Genomic DNA, 19,043 nt, shown 5'->3' with positions numbered 1-19,043 from the left:
CAGTGTATGAAAATCATGGATTTGTTTTCAGTTTAATGGCAAGTCCTAGCACAAAAGGAAAAAAATATGTTTCTAATTTGATAAAGGCTAGCGACAGACATATCCATTGCATTAACTATAGGAGCTACTATCACTGCACGCTATTTTTTTTTCTTTTCCAGCTATCACTTATAAACAGTCAGGTTTTAAAATGATCTTTTACAACTGAGAAGCCCTCGAGCATGTAATTTTCATCTCAGTAACAGGGCAACACTGTTTTTAAGTCCTCTTTTAAAGATTTCTCTGACAGGCAATAAAGTACAGAACACAGTGTATTTGTTACTTAAGAAACTATAGCAGTGCTGCTTTGCCGGCCACACCAAATGCAAAAGAAATGACACAACTCTTATAAATTAAAGTCCACTTTTGAAAGCTAGCCTGCACTTATAATCCAACTGAATACATTTTTCTTTGGTAAAAATACCAATTTTGTATAAAGATATTCAATTTTTACATTTGCTTTCATTAAACACATCTCTTCTGTACATACACCATAAAAATATGTAATACCTACACTCCTATATAAATACATATACCTAAAGAGTTGTTCACACATATTCATGACATGCCTACACAAAACACAGAAACATAGAATACACATACACACTCGCACATGCACACACATTTTTAAACGTTTTACATTTATTTTTATGATTATGCACACATTCTCTAAGCATACACATACAGAAGCATACAATACATAAACTGCATATATTCTACGTATATGTATATTTGTGTATGCAAATATACATATATTATATACATACATACAGATATGCACGCAAGTAAATATACCGTATATAAAGACAGCCACATACCAAAAGAGAAAGATACCAATGTAGACACACATATACATACACAGACACACAGGATTCATAGCATAGTTTAACTGAGGACAAGAAGAAAGTAAAAACGAACACTGTAAAGAACAACAACAAAAAAAATAGTATGTTGAACGCTTACATTGCCTTTACATAATTTAAATAATAAAACAGCCACAAAGAACATGCAGTAAAGAAAGAGAGGCAGCTGTTGATAATTAAGCTCAGGGAAATTACACAAGGGGCTCCTTCTTAACAGCACTTGGACAGACACTCATGAGCGCGCACAGACACACACACACACACACACAGACACGCGCATACTCAGGATTTCTCTGTGGTGTAAAGAAGAAGTTAGGACGAAATAATGCTTTATAAGCAAAACAAGAGGGAAAAATAATACCTGCTGCACCATTGTGCTTCCTTTTTCCTCCATAAACTTAGCAGCTGCTCTAGTCCCAGGCCCTGAAGCATCTGCCCAAAGCAAGTATCAATTATGGATGAGGGCGTGTGTTCAGTGTTGTGTGGAGAGTGTAGAGTCTTACGGGCGGTTGGGGGGGGGGGGGGTTCGGGTTTGTGACTGAAGGAGGGAAAGCTAATACAAGCATTTACTGACCTCCCACTCTTTCTACAACTGACTGCCCCAAACCATATCCAGATGGGACTCCACTTGATTTTTTTTTCTTTCCCCCCCTTCCTTTTCCTTCGAAGGCCATGCCCCATTAATCACAGCAGGCCACACCTCCATTGTCTAGCCATCAGATATTTTACAGAGCAGCAGTGGCCCAGGCATTTGGAAGAAGAGGGTAATGACACATCTTGACTGTATTAATATGCTGTTTTAATCAAAAGGGGTGTGTGCAAGTAAGTGTGTCTGTCTCCTTGACACACTTCAAGAATAACTCATATTAAAATAATCTTACTTTTCCTTTTTTAGTACAGCTGATCCAGGCATATGAAATTATGCTATGAAATAAATAACCTAGAATAATTTATTAGAATTTTTCTGTAATTTCATACCTTCCTTATTCTTTTTAAATGCATTAATTAATAGTAATATTTGCAGCTCTAAAAACAGCCATTTTGAGAGATATCCCTATAAAAGGAAATCTTTTTGAATACATAATATACTTGCATTATTATTTTTTCCAGTTTATGCAATTTTGCATCAATTCTAAAGAAGGAAAAAATTAGAAGCAGTAAACTATTATTATTAAAAAAAAAGATGTTGTAGAATCCGGAAAAAGTTTAAGTCATTAATCCAAACACAGCAAACCAAGAACCAGTCAGAGACCTGGACTTCACTAGGACACTTTTAAAACAAAAGCAGGTTGCAAGGGTGTTAAGAGGAGTTCTTAAATATTTTGCAACAGGACACTTAAAAAAAATACTATTATGCTCTTTTCAAGCATTAATCATTAAGTCAGGCAGCAAAGTGACCGAATAGCAGAAAACCACAAGGATGAAAGTGCAGCACTTTAACCAATTTATGTCTCCATTACACTTTATATAAAAAAAAATTTTTGGCATGGGGGGTCAACCTGAAATACTTTTTTCCTTTAAAAATATCTGGACGCAAAAAATGTCTAAATATAAAAATCTAAATTAATACTTGTTTGTTCAAATCCTGAGCACAGTCCATGTCTGAGTACCAAAAGACATGAACGTTAGGTTGACTGGCAATTTCAAATTGCCCCTTTGTAAGTGTGAACATGAGTGGGCCTTACAATGCACTGGAAAGGCTGCAGACCCCCACAACACTGAACTGATGTGTGGGGGTCTGCAACATGACTCATGTTATGTTATACTGTTAGTAAATCTAAATGGGATGCTTGAATCCTATTGCCTTTCCCTCATTCAGCTAAGCTAACTTAACCTGCACATCTTTCAGGATATTGAAGAAAAACTAACACACAGAGGAGAATCCTCACAGGTACAAGAAGAATGTGTAGATGCTGCACACACTCAAGGAACTAGTTCATGAAGCAACACTACAAACTGCTTCGCCAGCCAGAAAAAGAAATGCTATCCTCAAAAACAGAAATATTTAAATTAATAAAAATGCATTCATTTACTGCTGTCTATATATCATCAATAACTGCCAGGATGCCTAGGAAATCAATTAACCAATATGGGGTTTCTGACATGTGTCATGGACTTTGACACACTGATATGAATCTGTGCCAAAAATATTTAGATTCATATAATTTTACCTCAGAAAATATGGAAAATATGTAACGTTAGTCTGAAAAGAAGTTTTAATGATGGGGCTTTTAATCTTCTAATACTAGGTTTGGCTCAAGAACCCTGTGACTTGGAATTGGATTAACTGGTCTGAAAAAAATATTTCTTTTTATCATGCATGCAGCGCAACCATTCCACATTTTGACCTAAATGACATTTTTACAAAAAAGACCACACCTTAGTGATTTCTTTTTAAGTTAGATTAAGCAGCTACCATATGAGAATATGCAGACACTGCCTCTCTGTGTACTTTTCCAGAATCAACCTGAAAAAGGATCTATAATTGGTCTAATGAAAATGAGGGAGGAATGAATACAGGAATAACGCAAGGCACAAAGGCAACAGGCAACATTAGAAATAAGTCGCCATTCATCTTTTTCCTAACTAAAAAGCACAAAGAACTACTCTGTTTTCTCACCCCCTTCTCCCTTGGTCATTTTAGGCTAAGCTATAGAATCGCTACCAGATTCAGATGCAGACTGACCTTGGTACAAGGGACATCAGGATAGCTTTCCCTCCAGGGACACCGATGTCTGCAGCCTCCTAAAACTGGTATTTAGGGAAGGCCATACATCCAAGGCAGTTTCCTTACTGCATTTAAATGGGGGAAATGACTTCCTACACTCTTTGTCAGATGAGATGCTTTTACTGCCACCTTATCCAAAATTCTTTCTCAAGATATGAGGTCAGACATCCTTGGCAAATGCCCTCTAACTTCTTTGGGAATTATGTACTACTTCTAATCTTCCTAGGTACCCATGTCTAAAGTTTTTTCTTGGCATCCGGCCACTCATAATGAATTTGACAGACACCATTAACCAAAGTTTCAATTGCTAATATAATATTCAATAAAAATTTTTGAGTGGACTAAAAAGGTAAAAAAATTTGTAAGCTAATAGAAAAGGACTGGGTCCATAACAGACATGGGTCAATACCAGAAATCAGAAAGAAACTATACAAAGCCAAATCACTAAACAAAAACTAAATATTTTTTGTTGCCAGACATCAAAAAAAAAAAAAATCAAGAAACTGCTATTTAAATCAGTCTCTGACAAGCCAGGAATGAACATGATGGCCTTTATAGCGTGGTGTTGATTACATCACTAGCACTCCCAGTGCATCATGGAAAGATTGCCACAGCAACGACCACACAACTATAGCCAAAATGGCAATGAAAACAGTAGTAAATAATTATAAACTTCTCAGAGAAGCCTCTGATCACAAAATATGGTACACCATTGAGTTCCTTGAGTCTGAAAACTTCTTAACAACAAAACAAAATTATTTTTTTCTTGAGCAGGAGATACATAAAAATGAATAACAGGAGTCACTCACAACAGTTGGAATATGGTGTCACATGGTGAGTTAGAGGGAAGAAAACACTGAAACATGCAACATTGTGTTTTAATTTTCAACACCTGTCCTGTAGCGCACAACACCTTGTTTTTCCAATGTACTTCTACTGTATATCAAAATCTGGTACAGCAGTTTTTTCTGAATGTGAAAATTTAAAATGAGACTGGTTGTGGAAAACATAACATCCCTCTGTTTTAAAAAAAATCTTGAAATGAGACGAAACAAGACTATTGCCAAGAGATTTTGTCAAGTCCCGTCCTCCTCTCAACCATTTACGGTTAACGGCTCAATCCTACTCTCACCTCTCATTGGTGTGAATGCTTTTGTCAGACACAGTTCCTGCGCTCTCAGCTATTATAAATTTTTACGTTTTCCTCACTTTAAGTTCCCAATAAAAGAAGACTTATTATGTCCAAATCATAATGAAGAATTTCATCCCGAAGGGTTATCAACAGAAGAAATGAGTACACAGGCAATCCTAGCACCGAGAAATGAATTTACGCGAAAATTGTCGATCGGTTACACGGCAAATTGGTTTAATGCATATCAATAGACTATGCTGAAACAGTTAGTAGTGATTGTGCAGAAAATGAAAACATCAACTTACAATATCCCGTAGAATATCTACAACCATTAACACCGTTCGGTCTTCCACCAGCCAAATTGATTAATTGTTGAAAGATGGATGTATCGTAATGTTATTGCGTAATTTATGTATGAGTGATGGGCTATGCAATAGGACAAGATTAGTATTCAAAATTGGTCGAACAATTCTGACATGTAAAATTTTAACAGGCGACAAGAAAGATAATATAGTACATCTTCTGTGGAAAACATTAGACACCAAAAGAGTTCTTGATATGCCATTCATATTAAAACGTTTACAGTTTCCCGTTACAATGGCTTTTGCTATGACAATTAACAAATCACATGACAAACATTTGAAAAAGTCGGTTTATTAGAGAGATATAAACGATATTCACTCACGGGCAGTTAAACGTTGCGTTGTCATGAAGTAACTCCAAACACGGAATCAAAATTCAAAGCGATATTGACGAAAAGTTAATTCCAAATATTGTTTTTACTGAAGTTTTACAGTGAAAGTGTAAGTTTAAAAGTATTTGCGTGTTAATTTCAAAGCCAAACAGAATGAAAACTGTGTATAATGTGTATAATGTAACAAATACCTCTAACGCAACATAAAACATAATTTTCTTTAAATTTATTATGTTTCACTATTTTTTACTATGGTTAATTACTCGCTGTAGTGTAAAATAGTTAGGTCTATTATGCATATGTAACAATTCCCATGAAAATAACAATGTGTTTAAATTGTACATCCACTTCCAAATATGCATAGCCGCAAAGTGGCTAGTGCATAGCGCCCACATGGGGGTTGGCGAGCGAAGCGAGCAGGGGGCAGAGCCCCTAGTTAATTTTTAAATTAACAAGTAACCTAAATCAATACTTATTTAACTGAAGTAAAAATACCTGTGTCAATTAAAAAAAACTGACATGTGTTACTGAATTACTATGAAATTTTATAAAAATATTACTGCATTATTTCAGACATGTACTGTCCTTTTAACACATTGCCTAGTTCAATCCGCTACTTCTTTAGTTCTGTCCCACATAATCTCTGTTGCAAAGCTTCTTGCCTTCTGGTGACAGCTAATGAGGAAGAAGTTAAGTTCTTGCATAGCATGCAATCAAGTAAAAAGACTTGAATAAAATTTATAGGTATACATAAAGTCTTGCACATGTTAAATTTCATCCGTCCAGTTTAGTGTGGCAGTGACTATTGCAGCACCACTAAGTGTAAGGCAAGAAGCAAATGTGGAACACTGATCTACTATAGGACACAATCGCACAACTAAGCAGAATAGACTGTGCTGTGTGCAAACCACTAGAGAAAAACTAAAAATAAAGTATCAATTTAGTTGTAATCCAGCTATATGCTATAGTTTTATGAAAGAGTATGATCTGGTGGCACAGCGGCTTATGTTCATACCGCAAATCTTTGAGGGCTCATATTTGATGATGGAAAAAGAGAATGAATGTTATCTAGTTCACCACACCTTAACTGCTGTTCATAAAAAACAAGAAAATGATCAGATTCAGCTGTTTCTGGTTAGTTTCATAAATATTCCTATACGGTCTCAATAACAAATGCTGGTCAGTGGAATGTTACGTTTTTTATATAAAAAAAGAAAAAGTAACACACTCTTTGTAACACATTGTGTTTTATAACACGTAACTCTTATAATACATACATTTTTTTGTAAGTAAAGAGATCCTTTTAAAAGTAGCATTCCCCAACAAGCTAAGAAAAACAACTGCTATTTCTAGTATTTGCATAAATTGTCAGGTCTGCTATGTCCGTGAAAACATTCCAAGTGAGCTGAATTCACTTGTGGCTAATATTTTAAGTGAAAATATATCCATCCATCCATCCATTATCCAACCCGCTATATCCTAACTACAGGGTCATGGGGGTCTGCTGGATGAAAATATATTCAAACAATATATGCCATGTCCAAAGAAATTGTTTATTTTTACATTCACTCAAGCTGTATTAAGTTATCTGTGGCTTTTTGAGGTAGGGCAGTAGGAATTTGTTGTCCGAATGCCGAGCTAATGGGCCATTATTTAGATCAAAACTATTCATGTGATACTTGGTGTAGCCTTGGCAGATACAGAACTGAAAAAATGCTTGTCAGTTTTAGTGTTAACAGGCTTATATCAATGAATGGTATCCATTTTATTAGGCAATCCACCTAATTAGTGCAAAGTTCAGACGTTTCTTAACAAAAATAACAACTTAAATTCCCAAGCTGGAATATATCAGCAAACAATCATTGTCAGACTTTCTTTATGAACAAGACACACAGATACCTCTCTGCTTTTCATAATCCTATTTTTTGATTTGAGCCTTTCTTGAAACTGTCTTCCCACTTTATCAACTTTTTCTTTTCTTAGACATAGCAGCATGATAGGAAAGTAACTAGCACCCACTTGTTTGAAATCAGCACCAAGAGAACAAAAAAATATGTTGGCACATAAAGTCAAGGGAGGGCAGCAGTTTGTAAGAAAAGAAACATACATCATGATCAGATGGCACTTGACTACATTAAAAATACCGGTGTAAGCATGCTAGTTGATGGATCACACAGACGTCATGGTCAGAAATGGATAATGATCACATTTAACAAGAGAGGAAATGCAAACAAACATCAAGTGAAGTAAGCTTTAGCCTTGACACTTGTGCAACTTTAAAAAGGGAGTGAAGTGACAGCGACAGCACGTTTGCATTCGAGCTGCCATCTCTTTCATTAGGCTGTTACGTTATTGGCATCATTCTAAAACATTAAAGTTCTTTATGGTAGTGCGGTACGTTACTTTCTTTTTACTTTTCTTCTTGGGTCACTACGAGCTGATAGTTTCCATTCAAACTATAGGTTAGTAGCTGTGGTGTAACATACTGCACAGACAGATGTAAGCGGACACAGACAGGTAAATTAAAATTGACTATTATACAGTGATCCTCCGCTGTATTGCGGTTCAGCTATCGTGCCCCCGCTATATCACGGAAAAATTCAGTAAGTATATCCTACCTGTACATTCGTAACAAAGCATACGATTTTCAGCAGTCACTACGGTAGACAAAGAGTTTGCGTTACAGTACCCAGATGATTTCTTACAAGGCCCGTTATTGGCTGAAAGAGGAGACTCAACCAATCAGAGCGGGATTTTCATTCTCTTGGGCTCTGATTGGCTGCTGCTAACGCGGTGTAATCTCGCAAGGACAGCGAGCGTGGGTCCCCAACGCATGTCAGTTCTCTGCGTATCGCGTACCTTGCTTGTGGTCCGATTGTTGTGAGCAAACTTTTTGTTTTGTTTTAAGCCCTACGATGGCTCCCAAGTGTCCTGGATCTTCTAAGAAGGGAAGGAAAGTGTTACGTGTACGTTGCTCGCCATTACAGCTTGAATGAATCGACAGTATGCTACGTTATTATTATTATATTATTATTATGTTACTCATATCCTTAGCCCAACATCCACATATCATATGTGTTTACAAAGTGTGTTTTAATAAGTTTACATGTGTTTAAAGCGTGTGGAAGGGGTATTTTAAAGCTGTTTATTTATATGGTCTTTCTATATCATGGATTTTCACCTATCGCCGACGGGTCTGGAACGTACCTTCAGTGGGGGATCACTGTATTATATATATATATATATATATATACTGTATATATATATATATATGAAACTGATGTTAAAGGATGTCTTTGAAACTAATCGTCATCACAGGCTGTATGTAACATGTTCTGAATATTGATGAAGCAAGCTGCTTTGAAAAGGTCCAAGGCCGAGATCCAACACGCAAGCCCCTTATTTGAGATCCCTTGTGTAGTGATAGGAGGTGTGCTCTGTGATATGTTGCTGGAAAGATGAGGAACTATTGCTCAGGGTATATACAAACAGACCTGCTCTTGACTTCTGCTGTGCTCTTTATCACTCCTTTAAAATATCTGCCATCTCAAGACACCTTTTAGCACATATACACCACAGAAGCAAACAGAATACAAACGCATGTAGCATATTTCTAAAATTCCACGACCACTTTACAAAAATGTATATAAAACAAACAATAACAACAGCAAAATAATACCAGAATATCTACCAGGGAATAGCCAAGCAACATAGGTAGGATGTAAGGAAACAGAAACAATTCAAAAAAAGGAAGAGAGAAGCAAAGCAGTTTAGAGAATTAAAGATGTGATTTTAACTGGGTAACCAGCCTAGGCTGGACTGTAACCTTGTCCCTGAGTATAAACTAAGATCTCAGGTGATTCATGTTTACTCCTGCTACTTGATTTTCTTTCTTGGCCTTGACACACAGTTGAAGATATGTATGATTAAGTTTGTTGGCAGTGTTGTGATTGATCCAACATCACATTTCTGAGTTCTGTCTTTCTTGTTGGAAGTCAAGTCTGACTTCATTTCTGCTCTTATTTTTTGAGTCTGTGGAATCATTCTGACTGATGTTTCTGGAACTTATGAATGAAAAGTCATACACCAGGAATTATAAAGTTGGTCCACAGTAGGTTGACTGTTCCCAAGGGCATCACATAACAGAAATTATATTAAATCACAGGGGTAACAAAAAAAAAACCTATTTATTGAAATGGAAAGTCAGAATTCCCAAGAAAGTGTCTCTTGTTTAGCTACATACACTATGTACATTTAGGGATATACATGATCATAAAAGACATTTTGCATATGTTCAAGATTATGAGTAAAGTTATCAACTATAACACAAATTATCAACAGGAAGAACTCAAATTAAATGTAGTGAAAAAAATAATGTCCAGTAGTGCATGTTTCTTCTTTTTCTTTGCATCCATTATGCATGTCCTATGGTCCATTCTTTATTTATTAAACCCTATCAGCATTAGAAAGCAATGCTCAAACCATTAAATTTCACTTGTCTATAACACTGTCAGAAGGTATTAATTTAAAATGTCCCAACATAACTAATGCAGAGGTATCAGTGCATGAGCTGGCCAGACGAAAGACACAAAACTGATGACAAAATATTTAATTCACAGAAAACTGCAGTGGGGAAAAGCAACTACAACAAATAAGCTTTTACTGGCCTGAGATCAATGAGGAGGTTGGTCACTTTTGTAGCTCATGTCCTGAGTGTCAATTGCGACAGATTCCCAGGATGAACTGAGCTCCTCTTGTTCCCCTTCTCTTGATTGACATCCCCTTTGAGCATATCTGGGTAGACCTCATAGGACCCCTTGAAACTTCAGTAAGGGGAAACAAACATGTTTTGGTCCTTGTTGATTATTCTACCCGATTCCTGGAGGCTGTTCCACTGCGCTCAGCCAATTCAAAGACTATCACATGGGAATTAGTAGAGGTCTTTGCGTGAGTCAGCATCCCTAATGAAGTCCTAATGGACCAGGAGACGTCTTTTACTTCAGAAACATTCAAGGAGGTGGCCAAGACAAAACGTCTAAAGACCTCGGTTTACCATCCCCAGACTGACAGCTTAGTTAAGAGATTTAATCAAATATCAAACAGATGCTGAGAAAGGTGATCAGTAAGGGTGGAAATGAACTGGGACCACTTACTTCCCTTCGTACTAACTGCCTACTGGGAAATACCACATGCCTACATGGGGTTCTCCCCATTTGAACTTTTGTATGGATGAAAACCCCAAGGGATACTGGATATCCTAAATGAAGGCTGGGAGGAGGAGGCCCTCCCGTCTACTAATATACTGGAATATATCACGCAATTATACAACAGATTGGTGAAAATATGGCCTATATTAAAGGAGCATATGGAGAAGGCTCAAGCAGAACATGCCTGTTGTTAAGGCCGTGACACGACTCTTCAGGAGTTCCGCCTAGAAGACCAAGTCATGGTCCTTGTTTCCACTTCCCACTCCAAATTGTTGGCACATTGGAAAGGCCCTTATGAAGTTAAGAGAGGAAAAGGCTCATTGACTATTTGGTTAAACAACCTAACCGTCAGCCGAGCGAACGGATATACCATGCAAACTTGCTGAAACCATGGAAGGACAGGGATCCTGATCTCTCCTCCAGTCAGCACCATTTACTCTTTGCTCAGAAAGTTAACATTGACTTTGGCCCCAATTTGACGTCCTCTCAATGACAGGAACTCGAAGTAGCTATCCTGTCTGTCCCAGAAGTGGTGAGCGCAACACCTGGACGGACCTCTCTGGTTGACCACAACATTGTGGCTGAACCCGATGTAATCGTCAGGGCAAAACGAGCAGAAATGAAGCTTGAGATCAGAAGTATGCTGGACCTAGGGGTGATTCAAGAAAGCCACAGTTCATTGTCTAGCCCTATCGTCTTGGTCCCTAAGCCAGATGGAATTTGGAGGTTCTAAAATGACTTTCGCCGACTCAATCAAGTTTCCCTATTTGATGCCTACCTGATGCCATGAGTGTACAACCTCCTTGAACGGCTCAGCAAGGCATACTTCTTGACCATGCTTAACATGATAAAAGGATACCAACAAATTTCTTTAATGCAGTCAGCAAAAGCTGCATTCCGCACCCTAGTGGGCAATGGCGGTATTGTGTCCTGCTATTTAGCATGAAAGTCCAGTGTCTGGTGGACAAAGTGCTTCGGCCCCACAATGCCTATAGTACTGCCTACTTGAATGACATGGCATCTACTCCAGCATGTGGGAGGAACACCTACAGCATATCAAGGCAGCCTTCAAACACTAGCGGAAGCGGGCCTACGATCAACTAGATGAAATGCTTCTTCAGGCTGACTGAGGCCAAATATTTAAGCTACCTGGAGGGCAGGGGCCCTGTCTGACCACAGTGTTCCAAAGTCACTGCCATACTAAATTGGCCCCATCCGAAAACCAAGCATTAAGTCCAAGCCTTCCTGGGTTTAATAAGCTACTATGGCTTGTTTGTCCCTCGCTTCTCAGAAAGGGCAATGCCCTTGACAGACCTAACAAAGAAGTGGAGCCCTAAATATGTGGTATGGGATGACAAATCAAATGCTGCATTTTGTGAACCTTAGTGGCAGCCCTTATGTCAGCACCGGTGTTGAGATCGCCAGACTTCTCTCTACCTGTTATCCTCCAGACGGATGCTTCGGATACAGAACTGGGTGCCATGCTGAGCCAAATCATCGATGGTGCTGAACACCCCGTCATGTTCCTCAGCCGGAGACCAGGTATGTGGGAGTTGAAAGGGAAGCCCTCACAATCAAATGGACAGAGAAATGGAGAAGTATTACCTTGTAGGCTGTGAGTTCACCATGGTCACGGACTATGCCGCTCACCAGTGAATGGCTCTGCACACAGAGTGGAACCCACTTGTCACAAGGTGGTTTTTAGACCTCTAGCCTTATCGTTTCAATGTTCTTTATCGTAAGCGGTCTCTCCAGGATAGATAGATAGATAGATAGAACTTTATGTATATGAGAACATTCACATATGTTTAAATACTGAATAATTCAATTTAAAAATCATAAAAATAAACAACAATATACCTTGTTGGACGCCACAGGAAAGCAATGTAGAGTTCCTATTTTTATTTGTACTTTTCGGCAATCTGTCATATTCCAAATTCAATAAAAGTAATATTCTCATATTTATACTAGTAGTAATAAATTATAGTTGCATGTTTTTGGCTTTAAAGAAACCTTGGTTAAAATTACCTAGAATATTGCCTCAGGAAATGTATTTATTGCTTTTGGATTGTCCTATGTAAAATGTTCATTTTTCTCCAATTTCCATGTGATTAAACAAGGTGCTATTGGACATATTTCATGTCATTTAAAAATGCTTTTTTGTCCACCTGTCATAAAATAACTTCTCTCACAGGAAATTTGTAAAGATAAGCTTTTTCTGATATTTCTGTATCTGGTGTTTCACAAAAACGCTTGCACCACTATATGTCAATGTGTTTTACATTTTATGTCATTCGTTCTATACAGTAGTACCCCATGGTAACCCGAGAACACTGCACAAAGAAAGCAATATTATAAGACAGTAAGTTTTTGGTAGGCTGGCCTTTGCACTGGTTGCATATTTTTGAGTACAAAGATCACGCTGCTAGCCCCATCTTGAGTCAGCCATGCCTCAATTGTTTGAGTCTATTCAAATTTCAATATTGCATCTTGTGTGGTGCACCCATGGAGCACTTCAGGCAATAATGCACCCTTTTCAGCAGACAAATATTAGTTGTATTAGACAAATATGATGTGACCACAAAGTCAATTTATCTACCCAGAAGAGAAGTCTGATTGTGGACAGTCCCATATCAGTCTCTCAGCACAGATCACGAAATTCAGGAGACCCCTGTGAATACTTCTGCTTTTAAGCCATGCTCCGTTTTCTTTAGATTTCCTTCTAAATACGATTTCATACACTGGAGAACTTGCAGGTCCTCATCAGCCCTAACGGGCAATGTGCCTTTTGGAAGTAAAAATTAAAAGACCAATATGGGTTACTTTAAACGCTAAAAATTTCCTCAAAGGCAAAAGCACTGACTAAAGCTGTACCGATGGGACAGTAAGTAAGAAAAGTGCAGTCCTTCGTATTATTATTATTATATTATTATCTTTCATTATTAATTTTACATCATTACTTGGTGTATTTTAGTAATTAATAAGGCAATTGTATAGTTACACTGGCGATTTCTAATAAACAGTACAGATGACTAAAACAAATTCAGTAGTATCTGTTCAAATAACTGAAAGACACAATCAAATACATTTTCTAAAAAGCCAATGAAAGTGAATTTTATAAAAATTAAATAAAGAAAACCAAAAGGAGTACATGATGATTTTCGAGATAACAATTTTCGGTCTTTTATGCAAATCAACCACATTATCATAGAAATAAGCTATAACTACACAATATCCTATTTAATTTCAGAACTGTTTGCTCAAAATTGCTTTAACTTCCTATGAAATAAATTGCATTTAAAATACGTATTTCTAGGCACATACTTTTATTATATAAATCAATACCATATATTTCAATACTCTGATTTTTTATTTAATTCTCTTTTTTCCCCTGGGATAAACAAAAATACAAGTTGTTAAAAAGAATGTCATGTCAATTTCCTGGGTGGCTGGTGTTGAAGTTCCAGACACTGCCTTAAATCAGCTCAGACGCAGATAAGTTTGATAAGCAAAGGGAGCAATTTTCGGAAAAAGAAAAAGAACAAAGACCACACTGCTAACCCCATCTTGAGTCAGCCATACCTCACTAGTTTGAGTCTATACAATTGGAACAATGCATCTTGTGAGGTGCTTGTCTGACAGACGTCCTACTATAGCTGTTTTTTCCCCTACTTGAAAACTCAAGACTAGTCTGCCAACCACCCTGCATGTTCCCTCAAGGCTTCTCTCATTGCTCTTCTGTTTGTCTCTTGCCGTTTATATAACTAACACTTAAAAAGACAACTAATGACTAAATGGGCAATATTACCACTCACTAGTCAGAATATTAAAATCTGTATTAATATCCCTAATATATAATGTCATAATATATAATATCTTTAATAAATGATGCAACACAACAGATCTCTTTTATTTTTAATATCATTTTTATTTCTAAAGGACTACAATGAAGGATGCTTTTCTTATTATTGACCAAATACTACAAGTCACTTTTTAGTGATGATTGCCCAGATTTGTATTAGAAAAAAAAATATTTGAACAAACTGTACACATTTTACTGCATATTGGTATAGGTAACCACAATGATACGTGAGTCAGAAATGCCACTTTCCTTCTAGTCTGTATTTCACAATAAATGTGGCTATACATTATATTACCTCTATTAAAATATCTGTTAGAACTGCCAATCTATAATTCTAGAACCTTATATTGTCTCATTTTAGGTTTGATTTAAAGTTCAGCAAATGTCTACTTCTTTCCTGTAGCTGCTGTAACTATGTTTCAAAATTTTACTGCCATAACCTTTCCTAAATGAAGAGAAAGCACCAGCTTGGTCAGTGGGCATGCCTCACTCCAACAGTCTGACGGAACTACAGATTTTCATGGTTGAGAAGGGAACACTTTTTGCAAGCTAATCCAGATGCCCAATTGTTCTCTCTCTCAGAAGAATTTATCAGATCTCTTCTTATGCCTACTGGCAAGGCAGTGTAAGGAGGTGAGCAGGATATTGGACTTTAAGCTACACAATTGTCAGCTCTGACTTACAATGTGTGTCCCAGAGCAAGTCAATTAACCTGTCCATGGTCCAACTGTTAAAAATGTAGGTAAACAATTTTAACATACTGTATTCTTGTAATCTGCACAGAGTATAGGCACCATCTGTGCTGTATATACAGTACAATATTAATAATAATAAATAGTAGGAGTCAGAAAGCAGCTAGGCAGCTATTTTATTAAAGTATGTTTCCTTTTAGGAACAGATTTAAAGAAAAACTAAAGAATACAAGAAGAAAGAGGACATTCTTCATCAACTAGACAAACATTGAAGTTTCTAAACTATATTTTTTTCTTAATATTTTGTCCTTATGCTGAAAAGCAACCATTTGGAAATTGGAAAGGATCCACTTTTGTCCCCTCCACAGCAACAGATTACTAAATGCTTTTTCCTGTGCAGGGTCAAGGTGAGCCAGAGATTACTTTGGCAACAATGGTACAAAGCAAGTTTCAACTGTGGATGGAAGGCCAGTCCACTGTAGGGCTCAATCAGATATTCATCCTCAAAGACTCATGGCTAGCTTGTGTAGTATGGAAGGTATAGAGCGTCCTTGAAAGAAACCCACACAAACAGAACAAACCAACGTGATAAAGAAGGTACACCAGCCAGAAATTAAATGGGGTCAAATCACTTTCTGCTGTACTACTGTAGTGTTATACTAGCTATGCTGTATATCAAGTTTTTTTTTTTTTTAGATTACCCTTATGAATACAATGCTAGTTTCAAATCAATATAGAAATCTTTCTCTGATTACAGTTCAATCCAATTAGTATATTTTGTCAAAAGAGAAACTAATTGCGTTAAAAGGAAACCAGTTGTAGGGCGGCACGGTTTCGTAGTGGTAGCGCTGCTGCCTCGCAGTTAGGAGACCTGGGTTCGCTTCCCAGGTCCTCCCTACATGGAGTTTGCATGTTCTCCCTGTGTCTGCGTTGCTTTCCTCCGGGCGCTCCGGTTTCCTCCCACAGTCCAAAGACATGCTGGTTAGGTGGATTGGCGATTCTAAATTGGCCCTAGTGTGTGCTTTGTGTGTGTCCTGCGGTGGGTTGGCACCCTGCCCAGGATTGGTTCCTGCCTTGTGCCCTGTGTTGGCTGGGATTGGCTCCAGCAGACCCCCGTGACCCTGTGTTCGGATTCAGCAGGTTGGATAATGGATGGATGGATGGAAACCAGTTGTGCATCATAAATAAAATCCTTTCTATAAACATTTTTATATTCATCATTTCCAACCCGTTATATCCTAACACATGGTCACGGGGGTCTGCTGGAGCCAATCCCAGGCAGCACAGGGCGCAAGGCAGGAACAAATCTCAGGCAGGGTCGCCAGCCCACCGCAGGGCACACACACACACACACACCAAGCACAATTTAGGATCGCCAATGCACCTAACCTGCATGTGTTTGGACTATGGGAGGAAACCCACGCAGACACAGGGAGAACATGCAAACTAAATGCAGGGAGGACCCGGGAAGCGAACCCAGGTCTCCTTACTCCGAGGCAGCAGCGCTACTACTGTGCCACCGTGCCGCCCCACATTTTTATACTTCTTTATAAAAAATCAACAGTGAATCAACTGGCATTTCAATTACTGTATCTTAGACAGTAAGAGGCTAACAGGTTTATTTCTTAAGATTTGATTGTGTAGTCATAAAGAAACACTTGCTGACAACTGGTAATTGGAGTTCTGTTTTCATTGTTATTAAGAATGCTTTTATGATACGGTCGACATAATATGCAAAGTTATTAATCATTAAATTAACCTTACAATACAAAAAGAGCCCTTACTGAGAATGTGGAGAAAAGGTTTGCTGAAGCTTCAATGCAAGAATGGAAAGAGGTTTTCAATAGAGTACTAGTGATAAGGCACAAACAAAATTATTTACAGTGTTTGATCGGGTTTAAAATTCAAGATTTTTATCTGCACAGTGGAATAACTTTAATTAATCCATCCACATGGCTTATCACAAACTTAACAACTGATTAGCATCACATTAGCATAACCACTTATTAACATTTAAAAAAAGGCTTTATTAGCACAGATAAACCAAAAAACATCTAAAGTAAAAAGAAAAAAGACAACAACAAGGATTAGTTTCTCATAGTGTAATTTATCACAGAAAGACTTCAGCGTTATCTCTAAAACACACTTCTTTCGGTAGGTATTATTTAATACAGCCTTAATTTTGCAAAAATATTATAAAAATAATCAGACTCAAAATTAATTTATTAAAACAAATAAAATATCATTATGGCATATCATTAAAGTTCCTTCAATCTACCAAATTGAATTAGTCATTTTTTTAAATAATTTATTTTTGCCTTTGCACAACAGGGCATATTTATGTCATCTCTTATCAATTAACATTCTTTGTGAGCTTTAACATACCTGTACATTAGACCAAAGCATTAGTCTGGGCGCAGATCCAAATTACCTTGTGGATTCACCCTTCAGTTCATTTCATAATTTGTGAACACGTTGCACAGTATTAATGGTCCATCAATCTATCACTTATCAAACTGGCTTGCTTTGAGTGCAGGATTGCAAGAGCCACAGCATGATATAATATGTAAAAATCAGGACAATATAAAACGAAGATGGGCCATAGATTGTTCTCTTTTCTAAAGACTTAATATAAGCATGTTTTTATTTCCTTTAAAAAAATATGAAATAAAGCCATCAATGCTTCAAGTCTTGCAAGACCCTGACACACTGATGAGAAAAGTCAGCATAGTCTTCATTGTTAGCACCTCTGCTGGAGAATATTACCGCGTATGGCAAATGAAGATGTAACACAGAATCAGCTAACTGTCAGATGGGGGCTTCAGCATGAAGCAAGTAAACTCTTGCTGTAAGTAAAGGCCTCCCTCATAATGCATATAACTACACACTACGGTCCATTAAAAGTAAATAACACAGCGAAAGACTTGTCTCTCTGCTCAGCCCTCCAGACCACCTTTTCAGGTTAACATCCATTTTCATTTTAAGCAGGATTAATGTGAACAACCTTAATGAGCGACGCTGTAACCTGATTACTATCAGCCAGTTGCAGGTACAATACTTTTCAGACTTTATCTCATTTCCCATTGTGAAGGCAGACAGCATCTGAAGATCAAGATCAACTAAAAACATAATAACAAATCCATTTGGTTATACCACTGTCCCCAAGCAGTTTAATTAGAATTAAAGGCTGATTTGGATTAAGCCCTATACTACATTAGAAACCAATCGCGTTATGTTGAAATGAATAAACAAGAAAAGCCCATAGCAAATCTATGTCACAGTCTAAGTGTCATGACTCTAGGGGTATGCGTCACCCTGCAGGCAGTTTTGCAAAGCAGCCTTATACATATGTATCCAGATACATCTTCACATAGTAGAGGCTGTGATTGTATGTAAATAGACATTCAAGCATTGAGCATGTATCTTTCAGAAGCATATGATCAGGAGATGGGTGGTGTGAAATAAGATCTGAAAATATAGTGTAAGCTGAACATAGAGGTATCATATTTAGAACCAGAACACTACACAGCAGCCCAGTTCTTCTATCAATGCAAGCTTTCCTCGGTAAGTGTTCTGAACATTTGTTTTTAATTAAACTCACCACTACAAAGCAGCAATGTGTAGTCACACCTAAAATATGTGAAAAGCACCACGCTGCCATTTCATACAATTTGAATTATAGGACAGGGGAATTTTGCACTATTTTCAAAGTCTACTAAGGAGCTTGGAAAATGCCAATACATCTTTATTAAGTGCTCTCCTGAGATATGGGTTATACCTCAGTCAAAAGCCAGGTGCCAGCTGGTGAAGAGCTTGTATCCTCTGG

General features: G+C 37.5%; 1 protein-coding gene across 37 annotated transcripts in view; it reads right to left on the bottom strand.

Annotated features, from left to right (window-relative positions):
* The window catches only part of rbfox1 (RNA binding fox-1 homolog 1), a 2,603,746-nt gene that overhangs the window by 151,532 nt on the left and 2,433,171 nt on the right, over nucleotides 1–19,043 (bottom strand). For 2 of the 37 annotated variants that reach the window (XM_028814336.2, XM_028814339.2), the window contains exon 1: nucleotides 1,264–1,411. The exons of the other annotated variants lie outside the window; for them this stretch is intronic. In XM_028814336.2, the coding sequence (XP_028670169.1) occupies nucleotides 1,264–1,296 (33 nt within the window). In that variant the 5' untranslated portion in view covers nucleotides 1,297–1,411. Of the gene's footprint in view, nucleotides 1–1,263; nucleotides 1,412–19,043 lie in introns of those variants that run through there. 37 annotated transcript variants of the gene reach the window in all.

The sequence above is a fragment of the Erpetoichthys calabaricus genome, chromosome 11 (assembly GCF_900747795.2).
Source record: "Erpetoichthys calabaricus chromosome 11, fErpCal1.3, whole genome shotgun sequence".
Taxonomy (NCBI): Eukaryota; Metazoa; Chordata; class Cladistia; order Polypteriformes; family Polypteridae; genus Erpetoichthys; species Erpetoichthys calabaricus.
This window is presented reverse-complemented; position numbering and strand designations above follow the sequence as displayed.